Below are 22,150 nucleotides of genomic sequence, written 5' to 3'. Positions count from 1 at the left end.
CTATGCCTTCCCCCCGTTCCCGCTATTGTCCAAACTGCTGCACAGGGTTCAGCAAGAGAGGAGGTTACTGATTTTGGTGGCTCCAAATTGGCCCCGACGTCCTTGGTTCTCAGTAGTCCAGGAGCTGTGCATTGCCCCTCCACAGTTACCAGTGGTGCGGGACCTTCTGATACAGGGTCCTTTAGTTCACCCAGACCCAGAGGCGATTCAGTTTGACCGCCTGGCTATTGAGAACAGGCGGCTGACGAATTAGAGGCTATTCCAAGGAGGCAGTAGTCACTATGATAGCTTATGAAGAGGGTCCACTATTAGGATATATAACTCATCCTGGAAGGAGCCTTTGCATGCTGGTGTTCGTATAAAAGGGTAGACCGCAATGAGTCCACTCTTAGCGAACATATTGCGTTTCCTTCCAGGATGGCTTCCAGTCCGGACTTAGCAGTTCCACACTTAGGCGACAATTAGCAGCCTATGGCTGCATCATTCCTAGTGTGTGCAGGGGGAAGCCATCGCAGGCATCCTGATGGTGTCAGCTTCCCGAACGGGGTGAAAGTGTGTCAGCCACGAGTGGGTCACAGGTTTCCCTCATTAAGGTGCATTTGAGTGTTGGATGCTCTCACTAGATCCTCGTTTAGCGAACCCGTCCAGTCCTATCCACATTGGGTAGTTAAGAATGAAGCGCTACTGTTCCTGGTAGCTATTACGCCGGTAGGCGGGTTTCAGAAATTAAGGCACTATCCGCAACCTACAATTTTGTCGAATTTTTCCTGAAAAGGTGGTTCTTAGAAGCTGGACCCGACCTTCAGGCCTAAAGTGGACTCTAGGTTTCACGCGCCTCAGACGGGAAATTAAGTCCTCCCTAACTTTTGCCCGGACCCCAAGCATCCTAGGGAAGTCTCTGGCACCATCTGGATGCGTCCGGCGGTCCCGCAGAAGCTTTCCATATTTGTTCTGAATCCTTCAGAGAGTCAGAGGAATCTTTTTATTAATGTGAAGCCTCCTAGGTTGGGGGAGGCCATGTCCACGGCAACCGATAAGCTCAAATGTAGAGCTTGTATTGCAGAAGCCCATAAGGCTAATACCAGCCTTCCCTATCCCAGGTGCTATAACGGCACACTCAACCTAGAAGTGCTGCACCTAGTACATCCGGGTTAAGCAAGTGCCCATCGAGGGAGATTTGTGAAACCATCACCTGGGCTACTCCGTCTTCCTTTGTTAGAGCACTGGGCTATCTTCCATCGATCGCGGTCAAGGCGTCCTTTGGTATTGCAGAAGTATCCTGGAGCACATTGTAGGAGACTAATTAGGCCCACCCTAATGTTGGGGTACTGCTTTCGGGAAGTCCCAAAGCGAGGCGGTCTCCCACCATCCGGTAAGATGACCCATTAGATATACTCATTGAAGGGGTCTTCTGCTGGATGATGATGGGAAAGACCGTCTTGACCCACCCTGTTATGGGTCTCCCCAACAATGTGCTCCTATCCATCATTCTGTTAATTGTTCTTTAGAGTCTACATTCCTTTTTTATCTTGGTTGGTTGGCCACCTAGTTAGTTGGACCTTAGGGGGTCAGGTTAGGCCTTGTTGAACCGTGTGCGTTGTTTGTACTTTTTATTGTGCAAGTTCTTCTGCGGCATCCAGATACTGGGGCTTAACTGACGCAGCAAGGCAGTTGGGAGTGGCTAACTGAAATTGTTCCTGCCTCCTTGAGAGAAGGTGATGAACACCCAAGCAAGACGGTCTCCCACCATCCAGCAGAAGACCCCTTCACGGTGAGTATCCAATGGGTCGTTCACTCCAAACCCCTGTCTCCAAAATATAGGAAGACAGATGACTGTGCACTCATTCTGTCCTAACAATGCCTTAGAACTGTGGAAGCATGAGGTAGCTGTTCCTCCCTTCACCTACATGCAGGAAGCACTGTATCTGATTTTGGCAATTATTGGATAAGTTTATTTTCAGCTTAGTGTGAAGATCAGCATTTATCATTTAAGTGAGCTTGACTAAAGGGCTTGAGATTATTTGGCATTGCCTAATGCTTAACAAATGCTGTCCTAAGAGATTCACCATACAGTGTTTGCTTCTGTTTCTAGTATCCATCAAGACATAAAAACCCCCAAGTGTAGCTGTTTTAAATATACCTTGTTTATGTGTAGATCATACAAAAACTGCATGTTTCTCAGTAAGTTAGATATTCATTATGCAGTATGAGGCTGGTATAAACTTTCTAGGGTTACTTTTTAAACTCAGTGAATTTATTATCCTGTGGCTTTTTCATCAGAATTCTAATTAATATTTATAGTTATCTTAGTAGACTGCTCAAGAGAAGACTTAATGAATACCAATGAGCTGACTAGCAAGGCAGTTTTTAATGTGACTTGCTAATCTCTCCTATACAGCTCTGACAAGTCATAATTTATGGAAGGGTTTCTAATCTCCTTAATAGCCATAGTTATAGTCTTTTAGCTAAATGGTGAACATTTTAAAATTCAGAATTTGGTTAATGATATTTTATGTTGAACCATCATATTCAGTTTAATATAATAAATGATTGTGTCACTGTCAGGATTTTTGAGTTGGTAAAGGATGAAAGATGGTAGAAGGTTCTTGTATGTGATAAGGTATTTTTAGTAACCCACAGTAATAGATTCCTAGTTCAGTGTTTCCATCTATTTAAGCTAATATTCAATAGTGATTGCAGATCTATACTTTTGTTAGTTTTCTACCAGTTGTAGCTAGTAGTGTATTTTGGTTTTCAGCACTGTCTTTATATGAACAATAGTGGGCCACCCAACCTAGTGGAGGGAGGGGAGGGGTGGCTTGCAAGGGAGGGGCAGGAGGGGGCCCGTCATCTGGACCTGGCCCACCCACCCTAGCGGAGGGAGGGGGAGGGAGTGGTGGCATGGAAGGGAGGGGAGGGAGTGAGGGGTGGTGTAAAGGATTCAATGGTGTTGATGGTGAAGTAACCTTGAGTGCATCCCCCCACCATTTACTCCCAAAAGCCTTTTATTTCTGCTTCTATGGAATTCCTTACACTCCCTCTCCCTCTCCCTCCCTCCCTCCGCTAGGGTGGGTGGGTCATGTCTACACAGCTACCTCCCTCCCTTTGTAACTACTGTATTGTTTGTATTTCTGCCCTACATTTTAATAAACATAATGAGTTTAATTGTCCTACAAGGTTCTCAAACAGAATTCATGAAGCTTTCCCTTCCGCCCCTTTCATTGGTGCAGCTTTGCTGACAGAAGAGAGAAGATGATTTTGCCCCCTTCCACCTCCTCATCACAGCCTCTCAGTCTGCATGACTGTCAGACCATGAGGCTCCCATGACCCTGGGAATAAATTTTCTTGGGATCAGAAAGGACTGCTGGAGATGTGAGAGTGTGAGAAAGCTATGTCTAGAGCCTTGCATCTCCAGGTTGCAAAATCCAGACCTATATATGGATTTGATGTTTTGCATTTGGAATATACATTATTTTGTCACATGATTTATGTAAACATGTGTAACTGATGGGAGCATTTGAGGATAAATCTACCTAGCATAGATCTTGTCCATTTCTAAATATTTTATGGCTCCAGGTTAAAAATAAAGAGTTTTACCTAGGCATGCCAATTTGTTATTTAGACTGGAAAATACAATGGGGGTGACATTGTGCCACAATACTTTCAGGTGATTTATATATTATGTGTGAGTTAGATGTAACCAACACTCATGTTCTTGTGTTGAGTTTTGATGCTGTTCCTTGGTTTTAGTGCTTTTTGTATTAACTGCAGTGTGTCTGACATAATGAAGCTGGCTTATTCTAGGAAAATAATGTTTGAATATGAACAGCTGATTTCTTGTCTTTTTGGCACAGGCAAGAGGCACTGAAATTCATAGGGCAATGAAAAAAATAAAGCTGTTGCTTGAGAGGCTTGAAATCGAACTTCATGAATATAACCAGTTTTTCTTGGCAAACATGTAGCAAATATTTCAGTGTGGTCTTGAGTATAACAGGCCGATACTTTCCTTCATGAATGGAAAAGGGCATTATGATTTGATTGTTCCATATGAACTCCTAAAATTCTGGAGTGTAACTGATCAGTATCAAAGAGTTGTGCAGATATCAACCTTGCAAAGACACTTTTACTAATCTGGCATGGCTGATTGATTTTTTTTTTCTTTTCTATATGAAAGAGCTATTAAATGGCTTCCTGGAACAGAAACTTACTTCCATTTTTCTCTTTTTATTTTTCATTTTTGTCTAAGACCATCTTGTTGCTAGATAACTTGGAGAACAAGAATTAATACTCTTTTAAAAGCCTGTATGTACTTAGTTAATGTTTCTGATAGTGTAGTCCTAAAGAGAATTACACCCTTCTAAGTTTGTTGAAGACTGTCTACTTACAAGTGTAACTTGACAAAATTTGCCAACCTTTAATTACATCCATAGTGGCACAGTGTGATTACATAGGTACTAGTTAACATAATGTGGCTTTACACATGTTAGACCCATAAATTGAATTATATAGCAGTTTGATACTGGTAACTTTTTATTTGCAGACCCATTTAGCCTCATAGATCTGAAGCTGAAATGTATGTTGTATGCAGTCAAATTTCATCATGTTCAAGATCTAGAAATAGATTCTGATCTGTTTTGTCATCACTTAGGCTAGGTCATGTTACTTTTTCAGTCTGAAAGCTGAGGGGAAACTGATTTTTTTCTTCCTTACATTATCCCTTCAGTGGTCCTGTTTCTTTATGAATTCATTGATGCAACCATTTATCAATAATCCTAGTTCCTTTAAGGTATGTTTTTACTTATTTGAAATAGTTTAATATTTCTGTGAGTTGCTTTTGTGTCCCTTTGTAGAGAAAAGTGCATCTAAATGCTATAAATAACATACATTTTTAGTATCTCAGAAATGGCATATTGAAGGACCATTCATGTGGAGATCTGGAACTTTCTCTGCTGGCACTGAATCTCTGTTAGGAACACGGATTGTGGTAGGCATCCACACAGGCAACTCACCTCATCATTACTTGCGTATATTTCCACAATAGCAGGGAGCCTGATCCTGCAGAAACAGATGAATATAACTAAAGACTAAATGAGGTAGGAGAGATTTGATTTGTAGGTCACTGTCATTCACAGGCCCTGGCCCTGGTTGAGGCTAGCTGGACATTCTTGAGACAGATTGAGGCAAATATTCCTAAATAATGTTGATTTCATTGGGATTTAGGAGTACATTTTCTACAAGAAGTGTACTGCAACTTCAGAAGCATACTAATTTGCAATGCGGGTGACATCGATTAATGATGATCCTAGTCTGTGGAACAGCTCAGTTTTCATTATACTATTTTATTATAAAAGCACACGGCATTCTTTGCCATCAGAAGCACAGTATTGGAGAGCCATTGTGGTAGTGTAGTTAAACTGGTCTCCTGGGTATTCTGCCCACCATTGGACACAGCAAGTTGGAAGTTAGCCCTGGCTCCAGATGCAGTGGGAGAAATCATGCATCAGTCAATGAAGTCAGTTTTCTTACCTTCAAGGAGGTTTAACAGCAAGTCCAATAGTCCATTCATTGCAGAATTTTGCCATATACAATGCCACATTGAGCAAATTTATACCCTTCTGAGACCATTGATGTCAAGTTCCTGTACCAAAGCTTGGATAGAAAATAGATTTGGGGGCCAACTCAGAAGAAAAATAAATGAAATCTCAGTTGCCAACACTGATGTTAATACTTGACTTGAGAAACAAATGGACCTTCAGAATAGCTTTAGAAGCTATGAGAACACAGAAGAAGTCTGTTAAAACAAAAACTTGGGTAGTATATTTGTTTGTTATGGCAGGATTGCAAACTCCTAGACACCTTAGCCTTCTGAGCATTACAAAAGAAAAGAAAGGAATTGCTGTGAAAAAGATCCGTAACGCTTTTGGCAACATAAGGTACTTCATACAGCAGACCATTGATCCATCTAGTTCAGGAGTCTGCAACCTGTGACTCTCCAGATGTTCATGGACTACAAATCCCATCAGCCCCATTGCTGGCAGGGGCTGATGGGAATTGTAGTACATGAACATCTGGAGAGCTGCAGGTTGCAGACCCCTGATCTAGTTTAATGCTCTAGCTGGCAGCAGTTATTCAGGCAGAGACTTCTCCCATACTCAAGATCCTCAAGACACTTCAGATGGTGAGACTGAATCTGGGACCTTTTAAATACACAGTACCTTCAGACTCCCACTAACCTACAGAGCATCCATCATTTTTGAAGCAGGCAACAATGGTTTAATTTGATTCAGAGAAGAATAGAGTATCTGAAGTGCCTAACAGTTCTGTGAATGCGTAAATGGTAGATAAGAATGTAAGGCAGCAGTGAGGGGCAATGGAAAAAGAGGGGGATGCCTCTGTTTATGCTCACTCTGTCTTTAATTGCCATGTATAATCATGCACATATCTTCTGGGATGGTATGTTCTCAGTATATATGGACAGAGGGACAGCGCAATCCGGGGAGGGGGGGTGTTAGAGAGGTGGCCAGGGCCGCCCCTGTACTGTTTCCAAAGAGACAGTCAGTGGCATGGGTGTCAGGGGAGAAGGAGAAACTCCTTCCCCCACTCCAGGAAAGCCCATCAGCTCACAAACTTATGCTACCCTTTTTGGTGGAGTAGGTCTGCATTGCTGAAGAGGAATGTTCAATCCGAAAATCCTTTGGGAGCTGACTGAAGCCCACCATGCCCCCAGAAACACCCTCCTCCGTACTAGCACAGCCTCCTGTAATGCAGGAGTGACAGTGTGGAGGAAGACATCTGGGTTTCTGTGCCGTGGAATTGCATCATCATGTGACCTGTTGCCAAGCTAAGTCCCTCTGCACCAATGTCTGTGCCACTTTGCATGGCGCTAGTGGGACTGATGCCGCTGCTACCCTCCCACTGCTTCCAATGCAGCTTCAGCTCCCTCCTCTGGATTGCAGCCTTTGTGTGTAATTAAATATGTGATATTGAAACATAATCAAGAGTGAAACTGTTGTTTATGGCTATGCAAGACAGAATGTGGGACGGATTAGTGGAGGGGGAAGAAGAGAATATAGGAGGAAAGAAGGGATCCTCCATATTCCCTACTCTTATTGTGTTAGGTTATGCTGGTTTCAGTTTGTCCTGTTACGATAGCTAAAATTGAGATTAGATGAAACAGTTAAAGTTTGGCCTGGAGATTGCAGATTAGTGTATAGAAACACCTGGCAAGCATGTGTCCTATAATTATAATTGGTATGCTCTTTTTGGTTTGGATCATGTTTAACTTTTAAAATTAGACTTGTATATCTTCTGCACACGTTGTCCATTTCCAACTGTACAAAACTTTTGACCTGTAGGCTAAGCATGCTGCTAGGATTGCAAACATTTGCCAACATTTATAAAATAATTATTTATATTTCCCATCTACTGTCTGAAAGATGAGCAATTCTGACCAAAATAGAATATTCTGCTAACAAGGAGAATCTCTGGTTACAATTAGAGAGATAATATTGTAGAGTTCCAGGACCATATCCAAACTTTGCTGGTTATCTATTAATATGATATAATTGCTAGTCACCGTTTATTTAGTGTTTGTGTTATTTTTGTTTTTTTGAAAATAAATATCTTCCTTATCCTACAAGGGAAGTGGTTTTCTTAGTGTGAATTGGCATTGAACTTCATTGGCTGCTACAGATTACACTTATCCAGATCTGAGGAAAATAAAACATGTTTAAAGCTGCTATTAAAATGGATGAGATGATTCTGTGGCTGTTAGTGTTAGCATCTGCTTTTTCTGTCTGTTAAGCTGTAGGAATACATTAAGCTAAGAAGGAAGGCTATAGTGTCCTCGGCTGTTTATTCATTTCTTCATAAAATACTGGCTAGATTCATTGTTCTGAGTTCATAGTGATTGCTGAACAAATTGTAGCAGAAGCTTATTGGTGAAAATAATTGAACTTTTAACAAAACATTCAATAACACTGGAATTTTGATAGAATTTAGCTAAAATCTTTCATTTTTTTAAAATTAGTTTTGAGTTTGAGTAGGGAGCTGAGTAAACTAGGTTTTTTATCATGTAAAGTAAACTAATCATGTCTCATATATGATGTACAAGCTATCATTCCATGGTGCAACATGCTTTGTAAATCAAGAAATAACTTGGTATTATATGTATAAAAGTAGAAGCCTGCAGCAAAACGGAGAGTACATGAGCAGGAGGAAGGAAGATGATTGTTCAAACTGTCCTGGCTTCTGGTTCTCAGTTTATATCCTGCAGGGGCAGATTGGGAGACCAAAATGACCCCGGAGATAGTCTGATCCTCCTTCCAACAGAGGGAAGGAGGGAGGGTGGAAGATTAGGCCACTCTCGTGGCAAGGCCACAACTTGATGAGGGCTGACATCTTGTGACAGCTCCTGCTGCTTCAGCAAGAGCTGATTGGCTTATTGCAGTGGTAGCTCCCACCTCACAAAAGGACAGGACTGCTGACTCCTACCTGCCCTGACTTGCTTGAGATGGGGATGATCAGCTTGTGATGTTCACATCAGCAGCATCTCCAGGTTTCTTTGCGTGTGAGGTGAGTCTTGTCTTGTTTGGGGGAGGGTAACTTTTCTATGGTTTTTGATGGCCAGTTCACCATGGCATCCTGGTTTACATTTGAGTAATGCAGTACCTCCCTACCTCCCAGCAATGTAAGTAAAATAACTGATTTTATGATATTATATCACAGATAGTATTACATTTATATTTTTTCTCCTTTTTTGCAGCTGTCCATATTTATCAGATCATATTACACCTGCTATTCCTGCAGTAGGCGCAGTTCTGTTCTTTTTTGTGATGGGGACTTTGCTACGTACTAGTTTCAGTGATCCTGGAGTCCTGCCCCGTGCAACACCAGATGAAGCAGCAGATCTGGAAAGACAAATAGGTAACACAGAAGGTCTGTCATTGTCCCTTGACTTTCTTTGTACATTTGTGTGTTGAATGGTAGAACTATCCATTTTTACAATTATGAAACAGTGATAATCTACGGAACCGAATCTGAACTGGATTTTCAGTTCTCCTGGAGGCAACTGAGGGCATCTTGGATTGGTGATTTCCCAACCCATTCTCAGGGAGGCAGGAAGTTAAAGTTGCTACTTCCTGTAGAAGGCTTGGGCATCCATCTTGGGGAGTTTTATCCCCTTTTTTATGGTGTGTTGTTTCATGATTGTTGTAACTTCCTGTTTTCACATTTCTGTGTTGGAGTTTTCATACTGCTTTGTTAGTTAATGCTGGAGCTAAGATGGATGCCCAAGCCTTCTATAGGAAGTAGCAACTTTAATTTCCTGCCTCCCTGAGAATGGGTTGGGAAATCACCCATCCAAGATGCCCTCATCGCCCACCAGGAGAAGGCCCCTTCACAGAAAAAGATCAATAGACCATTTTGATGTCGGGGATAGTGCTGATTTGCAAAAACTATAACTTGTTCAGTTTGGCTGTAATGGGTTTACCAGTTTTATGCAATAGGTTTTCACAATAGCAGCATTTTAGCGTTCAGCAGAATGATGTGATGTCTTGAGGCAGTGGAATGGACTGTGATATTTCAGATTACAGATGTGGGAACAAAGATTGAACTCTTCCACACACACACAAAACTTATGCAAGTAAGGAACTATCACAGTAGCGAATAAAAGTGCCACAATTTTTCTGCTTGCAGTGATTTTTTTTACATATGGAATAATTTTTGTGTGTGACCCACCACCAGCATTGTGAAGGCCACAAAAGTTTGTTCTACCACCTCATTTCCTTAACAACTTATTCTCCTGCATATGTAGGCCTAGGATTGCTTATATGAATTGGGAATTAGCCCTGTTTGTTGAGGACATGTTGCTGTTTTTGTTCTACATGGGTCAAATTCAAAGGAGATGTGGAAATGAATAGATCTGTGTTTGTCATCCGTCTTGTTGGCACTGTGCTGGTTAGAGGGTGAGGACTGGAAATGTTGTATACCTTTGAATCTTATACATGTACATGATGTACATGATGTGCTAGATGTACATGAGGTCCTTTCAAGAAACGATGCATTGATCATGGGAGATGGTAGTTATGCATTGTCCTTCTAATTATTTACCATACATTTTAAAGTACAGTTTAGATTTCATTTACATATTGTAATATTAAGTGAAGATTACAGCAAGATGCATATCTCAAACACAGTAGAAGAGAACTTAATAGTATAACTATTTCCTTATTTCCACATTTAGATATTGCAAATGGTTCCAGTTCAGGAGGATACCGTCCACCTCCCAGAACGAAAGAAGTAGTAATAAATGGACAGACAGTAAAATTGAAATACTGTTTTACTTGCAAGATTTTCCGCCCACCTCGTGCCTCACATTGCAGCCTTTGTGATAACTGTGTAGGTGAGTACAGCAATAAATACTTGCTATGTAGGGTTCTACATTCAGTTATTTTATAAAGCACCCATTTTTCTGCTATCAACCTCAATGATTCATCTCATAGCTCTTGGTTCAGCTTGAACATAATGACAAACTTTTTGGTTGGCTACTTCAAAATGAAACGTCACATTTCTAACATTTGTACTTTACCAGACAGACTTCTGAAAATCCTTGCTTGAACAAAAATTAGATTTATTTTTATAAGATGGGGCATATGTTTTGGTAGTTAAAGAAATGTCCCAAATAATCAACCTCCTGATTTAAATGCTGAATGCTAAAAGAAAACAAAGGGCTTAAGAAGCAGTTTGTTAAAATTAGTGTCAGGTTATAGGTTCAATTAGCCTGACACCCGTGGAAAGTTGCCAGACTCTTGGTTAGAACAATCCAAATGTTACTCTGGAAGAATGTGGCTATTGGCTCTGACTCATGGGGCCTTATGCTGGAATACATTTTTTAAAGTTTCTTCAGTGCTATTGGACTCCTTTTATATTAGTTTATTGTCATCATTAGCATAGAAAGAAACCTGAAAATTAGAGGAAACTAATATAATAAAATAAGTGGTGAATATACATCTTCTATTACGTACTCTCCAGAATCTCGCAGATGAAAATACAGACATTCCTGTGCACGAGTGGGTAATGTGTAGTCTAAGTAAACTTGCATCTTCCTAAGCTCATTGACTTCAGTGGACTTAGAAGGATGTAACTCTGTTCAGGATTGCACTGTAAATTCAGACTAACACACCTGAGACCTAAATGAGCTACATGCAGAAAACGTGAAATAGAACTACACAGAACAAATGCCCATGGTCATCTCCAAGCATTGACCATAGACCAAATACTACATAAAGAAGACATATACATGTGATAGTATTCATTTCTCTTCCATTGTTCAGAAACATTTCACAAAACTCGTTTTTTTCTTTCAGAACTCTGCTTTCTACCCTTCTTATTACAGACAAGTTCTCCTTTGGTGGTTCTGCCCATTTCATGCCTCCTGGCCTTTATGAGTGCAGACCTTTCCATGGCTTAACCTAGGAGCATATTCTTTAGTGCTGAGCTGATCCTGGAATACGGTAGCAGAAATGCTTCTCAAAATATGCAAAGCCTTTTTCTCACACCGCTACATAGTTGAGGTCCCTTGCTTTCCTCATACATAGAATTCAGGAGCAGGCTGCCTCTGGGAAAAGTAAGTAGCCAATAGTAAAAATAACTAATTTGTATTTAGCATTAAAACTTTTAGCAAGAATATTTAGAGGAAGGAAAATAAGCACATAAATTTAAATAGTATCAGGACCAGACAATTAGTTATGATATTTTTGTGAAGTTTTTAAAATTAAAATATCAAGCATATGCTGACTTAGATGTTGACTGTAGCACAAGTCCACTGGAAGAACTGCCTAATATATTTCCTGTTCTATTTAAGGACCACTTTGATCAATGAATATGACTACCTGTGCTCTACATCCTTGCCCATCCTGGCTTCTAAAATCACTAACTCAGGGCATCTTTCCTCGCCCACTCAGTTATCTGTCTGCTACTAAAAAAACCCTTTCCTACAGAAAAATGATGAAGTCAGTTATTGCCCTGCCTCTAATCTGCCCTTCCCAGGCAAAGTGATTGAGAGAGCAATAGCAGAGCAACTCCAGATCTTCTTGGATAATTCACCTTAACCATGGGATCACACCCAGTAGTTTCCTAAGTTTACTTAAAAGACTGAATTAAGTAAACTTAGAAAACTTCTGGGTGTGACTCCTTGGTTAAAAATACTAAAACATGCATGATGAATGAGAGGTTCTTAAAAGTGAGATATTGATTACACTGTTTCAAACTGTTCCAGTGAGGAGGAAAAGCAAAAGGTATCTAAAGAAATTGGGATAGCTGTCTACAGAACATTCAATTGAGCTAAGATTTAAAAGGAATGGGAAAAGGGGGAAGTCACCAAAGAGGAATTCAAACAAATGGCCAGGATGTGTAGGGAGAAAATCAGAAAAGCTACCATGTTTCCCCGAATATAAGACAGTGTCTTATATTAATTTTTGCTCCCAAAGATGTGCTATGTTTTATTTTCAGGGGATGTCTTATTTTTCCTGTGTTCTGTTCGTTGGGCATGCTTCCAAACAAAAACTTTGCTATGGCTTACTTTCGGGGGATGCCTTATATTTCGCACTTCAGCAAAACTTCTACTAGGTCTTATTTTTCGGGGATGTCTTATATTAGGGGAAACAGGGTAAAGTGTAGAATGAGCTCAGACTTGCTAGAGAAGTTAACAACAATAAAAGGGGCTCTTTTGGTTATGCCCATAGCAAAAGGAGGAACAAGGAAATGGTAGGATTGCTGTGTGGAGAAGATGGCAAAATGCTAGCAGGGGATGGAGACAAGGCAGAACTACTCAAGGCCTTCGTTGTCCCTGTCTTCTCCATAAAGGAAAACCGTGCTCAACCAAAGAAAAATGAAACAGAAGATGCAGTAGGTTAAATTCAGTACAGTCTACAGGGATAGGGCAGGATATAAATCCAATACATGCACGCACGCACGCACCCCCCCACACACACATACACACATACACACATACATACATACATACACACACATACACACATACATACATACATACATACACACACACACACACACACACACACATACACACATACACACATACACACATACACACATACATACATACATACATACATACATACATACATACATACATAGTATTAGAATACCTGGATACTCTAAATAAATTCAAGTCTCCAGGGCCTGATGAACTATATCCCAGGGTATCAAAAGAACCATCAGAAGTAATCTCAGAACCACTAGCAATAAACTTTGAGAATTCCTGGAGAACAGAAGAAGTTCTCAGACTGGAGACTGGAGGAGGGCAAATGTCCTCATCTTCCAAAAGGGGGAAAAAGAAGTACCAAACAATTACTGCCCAGTCAGCCTGACATCAATACCACTAGAGCAGATCATTAAACAAACAGTCTGTAAGCACTTAGAAGGGAATGCTGTGATCACTGAAAAACAAGATGGGTTTCTCAAAATCAAGTCATGGCAAACTAATATTATCTCTTTTTTTGATAGAGTGATGGTCTGCCACACTGGTAGATGAAGGGAATGCTGTGGGTATAGCATACTTTGGTTTTAGTAAGGCCTTTGACAAGGTCCCTTAGGATATTCTTGCAATAAAGCTAGTAAAATGTGGGCTAAAAAATGCTGCCGTTTAGATGGAGTTGTAATTGATTGATCAACTGAACCCAAAGGGTGCTCACCAATGGCTCCTCTTCATCTTGAAGAGAAATGACTAGTGGGATGCTGCTGGGTTCTGTCCTGGGCTCAGTTCTAAATATTTTTAGCAGTATCTTGGGTGATGGAATAGCAAGAATGCTTATCAAATTTGCAGATGACACTCAATTAGGAGAGATAGGTAATACCCCAGAAAACTGGGTTAGAATTCAAAATGACCTGGACAGATTAGAGAGCTGGGCCAAAACTAAGAAAATTAATTTCAACAGGGAGAATTGTAAGGTATTAATCTTAGGCAGAACAAAATGAAATGTACAGATATAAAATGGGCAATATCTGGCTTGACAACAATACATGTGAAAGGGATATGGGTGTGTATTGTTGAAGGTTTTCACGGCCAGATTCAACTGGTTGTTGTGGATTTTCCAAGCTGTGTGGCCGTGGTCTGGTAGATCTTGTTCTTAACGCTTTGCCTGCATCTGTGGCTGGCATCTTCAGAGGTGTATCACAGAGGGAAGTCTGTGACACACTGTGTTCAATGAGAAGGGGATGTTTTTAGTGGGGTATATATTGTCCATGTCCCAAGGTAAGGAACCAATCAGTAAGTGTTTGAGTGGAACTTGCTATGCAAAGGTGTGGTTGATAGTATTTTATTGCAGGTGGGGTTTTTCAGTCCAGGGAGTGATTCACATTTGCATTCCCTGCAGCAGCAACAGTCTTAGTGAATGCAAACCACAGGGTCTGGGTGGAGTCCATTTCCATGAACCTAGCATGTCCTTGGCCTTTGATTCTGGTGTTTTTAATTACTACCAGTACTTCCCTGCTCACTGGTAGCAAGAATGCCTTTATCATGTGAGCACTGTTGTGCCCATGCATAGTGAATATACATATGTGTGTGTGAGAGAAAAAGCTTGGGATTCAGGCTTCCTGTGATTTGCTGCTTCTGAGTACTTCTAAGGCCAGCAGACACAAGCCCCCCTACCAGTGGTGGGATCCAAAAATTTTAATAACAGGTTCCGATGGTGGTGGGATTCAAACAGTGGCGCCGCTGCACACATGCACCTCCAGTCCCTATTGGGCAGGGAGGTTGCTTTAGTAACCCCTTCTCAGCACACAGAAAAAATTAGTAACCACTTCTAGAGAAGTGGTGAGAACTGGTTGGATCCCACCTCTTCCCCCTACCCATCCTCTTGACTTGAAGAATGAACAGTGGGGCAGTAGTAATCACCAGTGTTAGCCAAATACCCAGGCCAGTCAAAATTTGTGAATCCCCCTTTTTTGTCAGTGTGAAACATTTCTGGGATTAGAAGCAGTGTGGCAGGCCATGTACTTGTGAGCCTTTCGTTGTTCTGATTCTTTTAATACAGATTTTTTTTAAAACCCTGCAACAGCAATTGATATCATTGCTTCCTGGTCTTGAATCTAAGCTGCTCAGTGTTACTATGTAGCTTTTTCCCTGCCCATTGGAAATATTTATATAATTTAATGCAAGTTTGAAACATTCATTTAAAAAGCTGAAGCACAACAAATCTCTACACACACTAATTAAATAAACGAAGAGGTATCCAAAATGAATGTATTCATACATTATGTAATCATAATGGTACAAAGGGAGCCACAAGATAGCACACTGCCAAACAAGCACAGATGTCCATGATCTTGATGGCACTAGCCAGGCTACCAGTATATTGCACAAAGGCCTCTGTGTTTTATGTGGCACTGTGTTTTTTCAACAGTGACTTTTGATTATACCAATTGAACTTTTGTTACTCTGCATGGCCTCCTTCAGGAGTCCATTTTAATGGCTCAGGCTGGATGACTGTGAAGATGGAGGAGGTTCGCTTGGGCCATTTCTGCAAAGCACAATTGTACTGGGTTACAATCGATATCTTACAATCCAGGTCTATTTTATCCCGGTTTCTCACTTCACATGGCTGCCCATTGCTGTGAAGGGATCGAGTGAAGACTGGGAGGAAATACTCCAGTTTGTTTCGCAGGAGCCTGGGTCTTTTGTATATACATAGCAAGCGTATTCGCGCATGCGCAAACATCCCGTGTCCCACATTCTGATTGGCTGTTGTTTTTGGGCAGCAGCTTGAATGAAAATTTCCACCCTGTCTTTTGAATTTGAATTGCTGGTGCCTGCCTTTACACCTGATCTGCGCTTTTTGGGTAGGAGTACGTTTTGTGAGCCAGGAGATCTGAACCTATTGAGCATGGATTTGGATCCAGAGGTGGCACAGCTGCTGGGTGTGTTTGTGGCGCTGGTGGTGCACCTCCTCAGCCTCATGCATGCTGCCTTTGCTTCTTGTGCCCACTACCAGGAAGAGGTGGCCTGGGCATCTCTTCAGTCTGCTGCGCTGAGGAGACATCGCAGGCGGGCATGGTTTGCCCTGGCAACCGTCCCCCAGCACCCTTGCTACTGGGTTTATCCACACAGGAGCAGGGACTGATGGTACAACTGTGTCATGGCTTGTTGAAACGACGAGGAATGGCTGAGAAATTTCCACATGACCAGAAAGACCTTCATGAGGATCGTGGATGGCTTTAGACCCGGTCTGCAGTGCCAGGACATGAACATGTGGGCTGTACCCCCGGCGGGGATGATAGTCAGCATGGCTATCTGGTACCTGGCCAGCCCGAACAGTTTCTGCAATGTGAAACAGCAGTTTGGTGTCAGCCTGGCAACTGTAGCAGAAGCCGTGCATTAATTCTGCCTGGCCGTGAGGGTCGCCATCATCAGGAGAGTAGTCCGTTTCACGGATAATGTGGAACAGGTACATGGATTCTTGTGTCCAGCTGGGGTGACCCCTTTGTGCAGTGTATCAAGCTGCTTCTCGCTTTATGTTCTTGGTGTCAGTAATCTCGTATATGAGTTCATGGCTGCCCCTCCTCAGAGTCCCTGTGCACACACGTGTCAAGCCCACCTCCCTGCGTGGCACTTTTCACTCTGTGGGGTGATGCTTTCTTACACCTCTCTCCACAGGTCATGGAGGGATTTACCCAGCTGGGTTTCCCCCAATATGTGGGAGCCATGGACGGATGCCATATTCCCATCAGCAATCCTTCCGATGTGGCGGGGCAGTACATGAATAGGAAAAACTTTGCCACCATTTTCTTGCTGGCGGTCTGCGACCACAAAGGGACGGTTCTTCAAAGGCAAGATTGGACACCAAGGCAGGAGCCATGATGCCCACATCTTCAGGGAATGCCACTTCACCCTTGCCATGGACAGGGATGCATTTATTCCAGGGAATCCAACACTGACCATGGATGGGGTTCCCACTAGTTCTGGCTGATGGTGTGTTTCCCATGAGGAAGTTCCTTGTGAAGCCATATGTTCCTCCACATAATGCGAGGAAGAATAACTTCAATTACAGACTTTCCTGGGCAAGGAACATGGTGAAGTGGGAGACTGAAGGCCAGGTGGCGTTGCCTTCTTACAAGGCTCAAGCTGATGCCCCACATTGTCAACCCGGTTGTGGGAATATGTGTTGTGCTGCACAATTTATGTGAGAACAAGGACTATGATGCTCTAGAGAGTGAGGCCTGGACTGGAGCGCTGCTGATGTAGTTGGAAGAGCAGCAGGAGATTTCAGTGAGGACAGTAAAGGAGGCCATACAACCCCCATGATGAGACCAATCTCGTGGAGGGCAGGGCCATGGAAGACATTCTGGCCATCTACCTGCACAGGAGCGAGGACCAATGACACGTGCTCCAATTGTGGGAAATGGCTATAAATTGGTGGGGTTGGGAACATGGCCATTGACTGCCTCACCCTAGCTTACTTTTTGCTCCTTCCTCTTAACATTTTGGTTGTGGTCTTCTGTTTTCATTTTCGTTATATCTAGTGTCGGGTCAGCGCAGGGGAAAAACTGTTCTTTCAAAAAGTGCTTTGAAACTGCACAAATAAAAATGGAGTGTGTTCTGGAACTATGGAAATAGTCCCTTGAGAAACTTTTCTTCCTCAAGGATCCCTGACTTTGTGAGTAGGGTGGTTCAGGCCGCGGGTGGGGGGGGGGGTGCAGTGGCCTGCCAGCCACCTCCTGTTGGGCCCAGGGCTGGGAGGGCTGCCCACACACTGCCTGGTTGTATGGGGGCTTCCACCATTTGGTGGGTATTCTTCCTTTCACAGCATTGGGTGGGGAGGCTGAGTGGCCTATCTCTGACAGTGTTCTGGGGAATAGTTCTCTTGGAATGAGGCAATTATTGCTGCACCAGCATGAGGGAGGGCAGCAATGTTCACCAATTTGTTTAAAAGCCGGGCAGGCTACATTCCTTTCGCTACGTGCCCACCCAGCAAGAGAGCTTCCTCACTGAGGTCTGGGCCAGCAAATTGCCAGGTTCCAAAATCCCGGTCCCCTAACCTTTACCCTCCCTCCATCCCCTTTCCTTGCATAGCACCCCACGCTAGGCGTGGCTGAGCATGTGGGAGTGGCTGCAAACAGTGGTTCTGGGTTCCTTTCTGAAGGATCACCTGGCCTGTGATTGAGGATTTTGCCCCGTGCCACATTGGACCATGAATTATCAGTGCTGTTAATTATTCACACCCACAATGCCTTGCCTCAGGCTAATGATCTGATCTAGCTGGCAAGCCCAACATTGCTGCTCATTTTCCGGGCTGCCTACAAGTCCCGCCGGCCCTTGGCGAGGCTGGTGGGAGAAAGCTGAGCAGTTTTGGGTCTTCTTGGCGATGCCAGGCAATAGCTGACATATCTGCTGCCTGCGGCTACAGAATGCCCCAGTGCCTCAGGCGAGCTGATCTAGCCCGCAAGTCCACTGCTGCTAGTCCCTTCACAGGCTTCCATGCCTGAAGTTCCGGTGGCCGACAGCTCTCTCAAGATCTCACGCTTTCTCCAAGGTGCTTGGAGTGCCGTTAGGGCCAGCCCAGCCTTGGATGGGCCAGGACTGTTCATTTCAGCAGTTTCAGCTCTGTCTTTCACACAAAAGTATGGGGAGACCAGCTTTTCTCGTTGACCTCCACTGAAATATTCACATTAAACCACAGACATTTTGAGCAGCATCCCAAAATGTCAGTGCCATCAGAACCGTGCAATTCTGACTGGCTACATACCAGGAAGAGCCATTGTCAGTGACCACAGCCCAGGTGGTCCTCTCAATGCATGCTGCAAAATGCAGGAGTGAACATGATGGATTGCTTAAGAATATGCATGGAAGCCAAGCAACAGAGCCCAGAACCCGCACAGGTAAAGAGCGCTCTCACAGTGCAAGGAGCTTCTACACATGCCAGGTTCCTGAGAGACCCAGACTTTAAGCCTGCCTGTACGAGGCCAAGGGGTCTGCCTTCCTTGCCCTTGACCTCTAGGTGTGGGTGAGCATACGGGAGTGACCACAGCCTTGCCCATGGTTGGGGATTTCACCCTATGTGTGCCTCTTTGGACCGTGAATTGTCAGTACTGTTAATTATTCATAGCCCACAATGCCTGGACTTGGGCTAATGAGCTGATCTAGCCAGCATGCCCACCATCGCTACACACTTCCTGGGCTGCCTACAAGTGCCGCCGGCCCTAGGCAAGACCAATAGGAGAAAGCCGAGCGGCTTTAGGTCCCCTCAGCGATGCCGGGCAGTAGCTAACACAGTCTGCGGCAATGGATAAAGGTACATGAATAGAGACGATCTGACTAACAGATTGACGTAATGTGAGTGGCACCCTGCGATCTGTCTCAGTATAAAGCAACTTGACATTTATATACATACACACTACTCTGTACGCTACGTGTGAAGACCCGCACTTCTGTTGAAATAATATACATTCATTTTGTACACTGGTGGTGGTGCTTGTCATTCTTCGTCACACATGTATTATTTCAAAACATAGATGTATCTTTGAAAAAAAGAGTGTCTTTAGTATGTGAGTGGGAGGGGAAGTGTCTGCAGCTTGTGAGGCTTCACTACAATGACCTGAAAAGGCTGTAACCATGCTTAGGATCGGTTTGTGAGAACCCTCTCTAGTGGTCATGTATCCCCCCACCTCCTGACTGATCGTCACAGCCAGCAAAAAATATTGTCTCATTCTACACAGAGGATTACATAGTTCTAATGGGGAGGTGTTGTGAACCCAGAGCCTTAGCGGAAGACATCCATCTAAACAAGGCCACCTAGAAGGTGCTGCTACTACAGTTTTTGAAATGGGTTCTCACGGCCTGAGGTTCTCACGGAGATGCCACTGAAATAACAGAGTTCACCACCAAGGTATTTTCAGCTCCACTGGCTATATACGGCTTCTATGGGGAAAATGTGACTCTTCTCCTTGCTAGTAACAATGTGGAGCTGCCACCATGGTGGGACACCAGACAACAATTTGCGGGGAAATGTCATTTGCTATTTCAGTAGCATCTGAATATGAGTAAGTGGATATTGACAATTACAACAGCATGTACGGCTTCACAGTCCAGAATGTCTGAAACCTCACTGGGAAATTTTGCGGGCCTTGCCAGTACTCTTGTGGCTTCTATGGACACAAGCAGGGGTCTTATCTGCCTGGGGTCTAACTTCATCCATGCAATGGCAGTTAGTGGTGTTTGAAAGCAGCATCATTGACAAGTCCTGCTTGGATACAGAAGCCAGTATAGAAGTTGGAGTGTAGTACAGAAGCCAGTGTAGAAGCCAGCATGGAAGTAGGAGAAGGTTCACCAGTGGATGTGAGGAATTACAGTTGAATTTACACCCCACTTCGCTCTAGCACAGGGGTCTGCAATCTGCGGCTCCGGAGCCTCATGCGGCTCTTTCAGCCTTATACTGTGGTTCCCCATGGCCTGGAGGTTGGAGGGTAGAGTGGGCGTGTCCCTCCAGCCCTCCAGAGCAGCACTGGAAGGAAAGGTGAGTGGAGGGGCCGAACTGGCTCGGTAGATCTTTGGGGCCATGGAAAACAAGTCCAAATGGCTCTTTGGGTGGTAAAGGTTGCCAACCCCTGCTCTAGCACAAGGAGTCTCAAAGGAGAATACGATAGCCTTCAGCTTTCCCTGCTCACAACAGACACCAGTAGCGGAAGTAATGATGGCCCAAGCCATAGATAGCTTAAAAAGAGGGGTGAAAGAGACAGATTCATAGAAGGAGCTACTACCCATTGTGGCTGAAGAGACCCTCCATATACAGAGCTAGCAAACCTCTGGAATGCCAATTCCAGGAGACTACATTTGGGGAAGACTTCAGCCTCTATGAGGAAAGGCGTTGGAGATGCCAGCCTACAGGGGGGACCTGGGGATTATCTCTAGGCTCCAGAAATCGCTTTCCCTGTAGAAAATGGAAGCTTTGGAGGGTTGACTCTATGGCATATGGGTGGCTGCAGGGGACTGGAGGAGAGGGTGGAATGGCCCCCTGCTACAGACACCTTCCCTTAGCAGGTTCCTTGTGGGTAAAGAAATGTTGATTGGAATGCTGCTGTGGTTTTACAACACGCTTTGTATTTGTTGAACCAGAGGACACCTAACATGCAGAAAATATGAAACACAGAACGGCCAACTAGGAAACACTTAACGTAAGAGGGCACAATGGACAGGCAACCCTGGGCAAAGCTGTCCCTCAACGCCTCAAGTGCTGACACCCACCCCATCAGCAATGCATAGCTCAGCACTTTTACACACAGGGTCAGCAGGAACCAGGCATATCATTTGAGGTCTCCCCTCTCTCTTCATGTCCAGCACATGCTTCATTTTCCTGGCCCACTTTGTCCATCCCAACTTGTTGGTGTGCTCTCCATTTTTCTGGCTTTCATGTGGACCGGTGTGTCCCAATCTCTTCTTTCTGGCTGACCTGACAGTGGGTCTGTGTGCTTGGTGGTGTGGTGCTTCCTCACTCTTTAAGGAGGTGGGGAGGGAAGGGCTGGAATTCACACCATCCAGGTCAGGCTCTGAGATGTGTATTGCCACTGGGGAATTGCTGGTTGATGCCCCTTGCAACGCGGCTGGCTCGGTTTTCTGGCATATGGTTGAGGCGAGCGGCACAATTCTCTGATGGCTCTGGAATCAGGAATTGAGGTGTGTCCACAGCAAGGGTTGGCCACGGCCCAATCCCTTGAAATGCACAGGATGGTGGAGTGAGCATAGCTTGGGGTCCCGGCTACTGTGTTGGGGGATGACCCATCATCCTTTGAGCAAGGAGGCTGGCCACAACCTGTAATGCAGTGGCACCCCTTTCAAAAGAAATCCCGAAAGCTGCCTATCACATCGGCATGCCTCCTCACAGCTTCTTCCCTGTCCTACCTAGCCTCTTCTGCCTCATCAGCGCATTGCTGAAGGAGCTGGCGGCCGATATCTGCAAGAACGGCGACTCTCCACCGCCTTCTCCTCTCCAAAAGCGCCCTGCACTCAGGAGATGTCTCAATGGCCAGCGGCCCACTTCCTTGGCCTGCAATATGAGTAGAGGGAAAGTGAAGTGTGAGTCCAGACCATCATCACACAGTACTAGCTCTACTCAACATGTGTGTGTGTGTGGGGGGG

The 22,150-nt window shown here is 43.9% G+C and overlaps 1 protein-coding gene across 4 annotated transcripts in view; it reads left to right on the top strand.

Annotated features, from left to right (window-relative positions):
• Nucleotides 1-22,150, top strand: part of ZDHHC14 (zinc finger DHHC-type palmitoyltransferase 14) — a 73,879-nt gene that overhangs the window by 25,378 nt on the left and 26,351 nt on the right. For 2 of the 4 annotated variants that reach the window (XM_048488214.1, XM_048488194.1), the window contains exons 2-3: nucleotides 8,765-8,925; nucleotides 10,244-10,402. In XM_048488214.1, coding sequence (XP_048344171.1) covers nucleotides 8,765-8,925; nucleotides 10,244-10,402 — 320 coding nt within the window. Of the gene's footprint in view, nucleotides 1-8,764; nucleotides 8,938-10,243; nucleotides 10,403-22,150 lie in introns of all 4 variants that reach the window. The other 2 variants (XM_048488204.1, XM_048488185.1) reach the window with 1 other exon arrangement.

This window comes from Sphaerodactylus townsendi, linkage group LG01 (assembly GCF_021028975.2).
Source record: "Sphaerodactylus townsendi isolate TG3544 linkage group LG01, MPM_Stown_v2.3, whole genome shotgun sequence".
Classification (NCBI taxonomy): domain Eukaryota; kingdom Metazoa; phylum Chordata; class Lepidosauria; order Squamata; family Sphaerodactylidae; genus Sphaerodactylus; species Sphaerodactylus townsendi.
The sequence above is the reverse complement of the archived record's forward strand: the minus strand, read 5'-3'. Positions and strand labels throughout refer to the sequence as shown.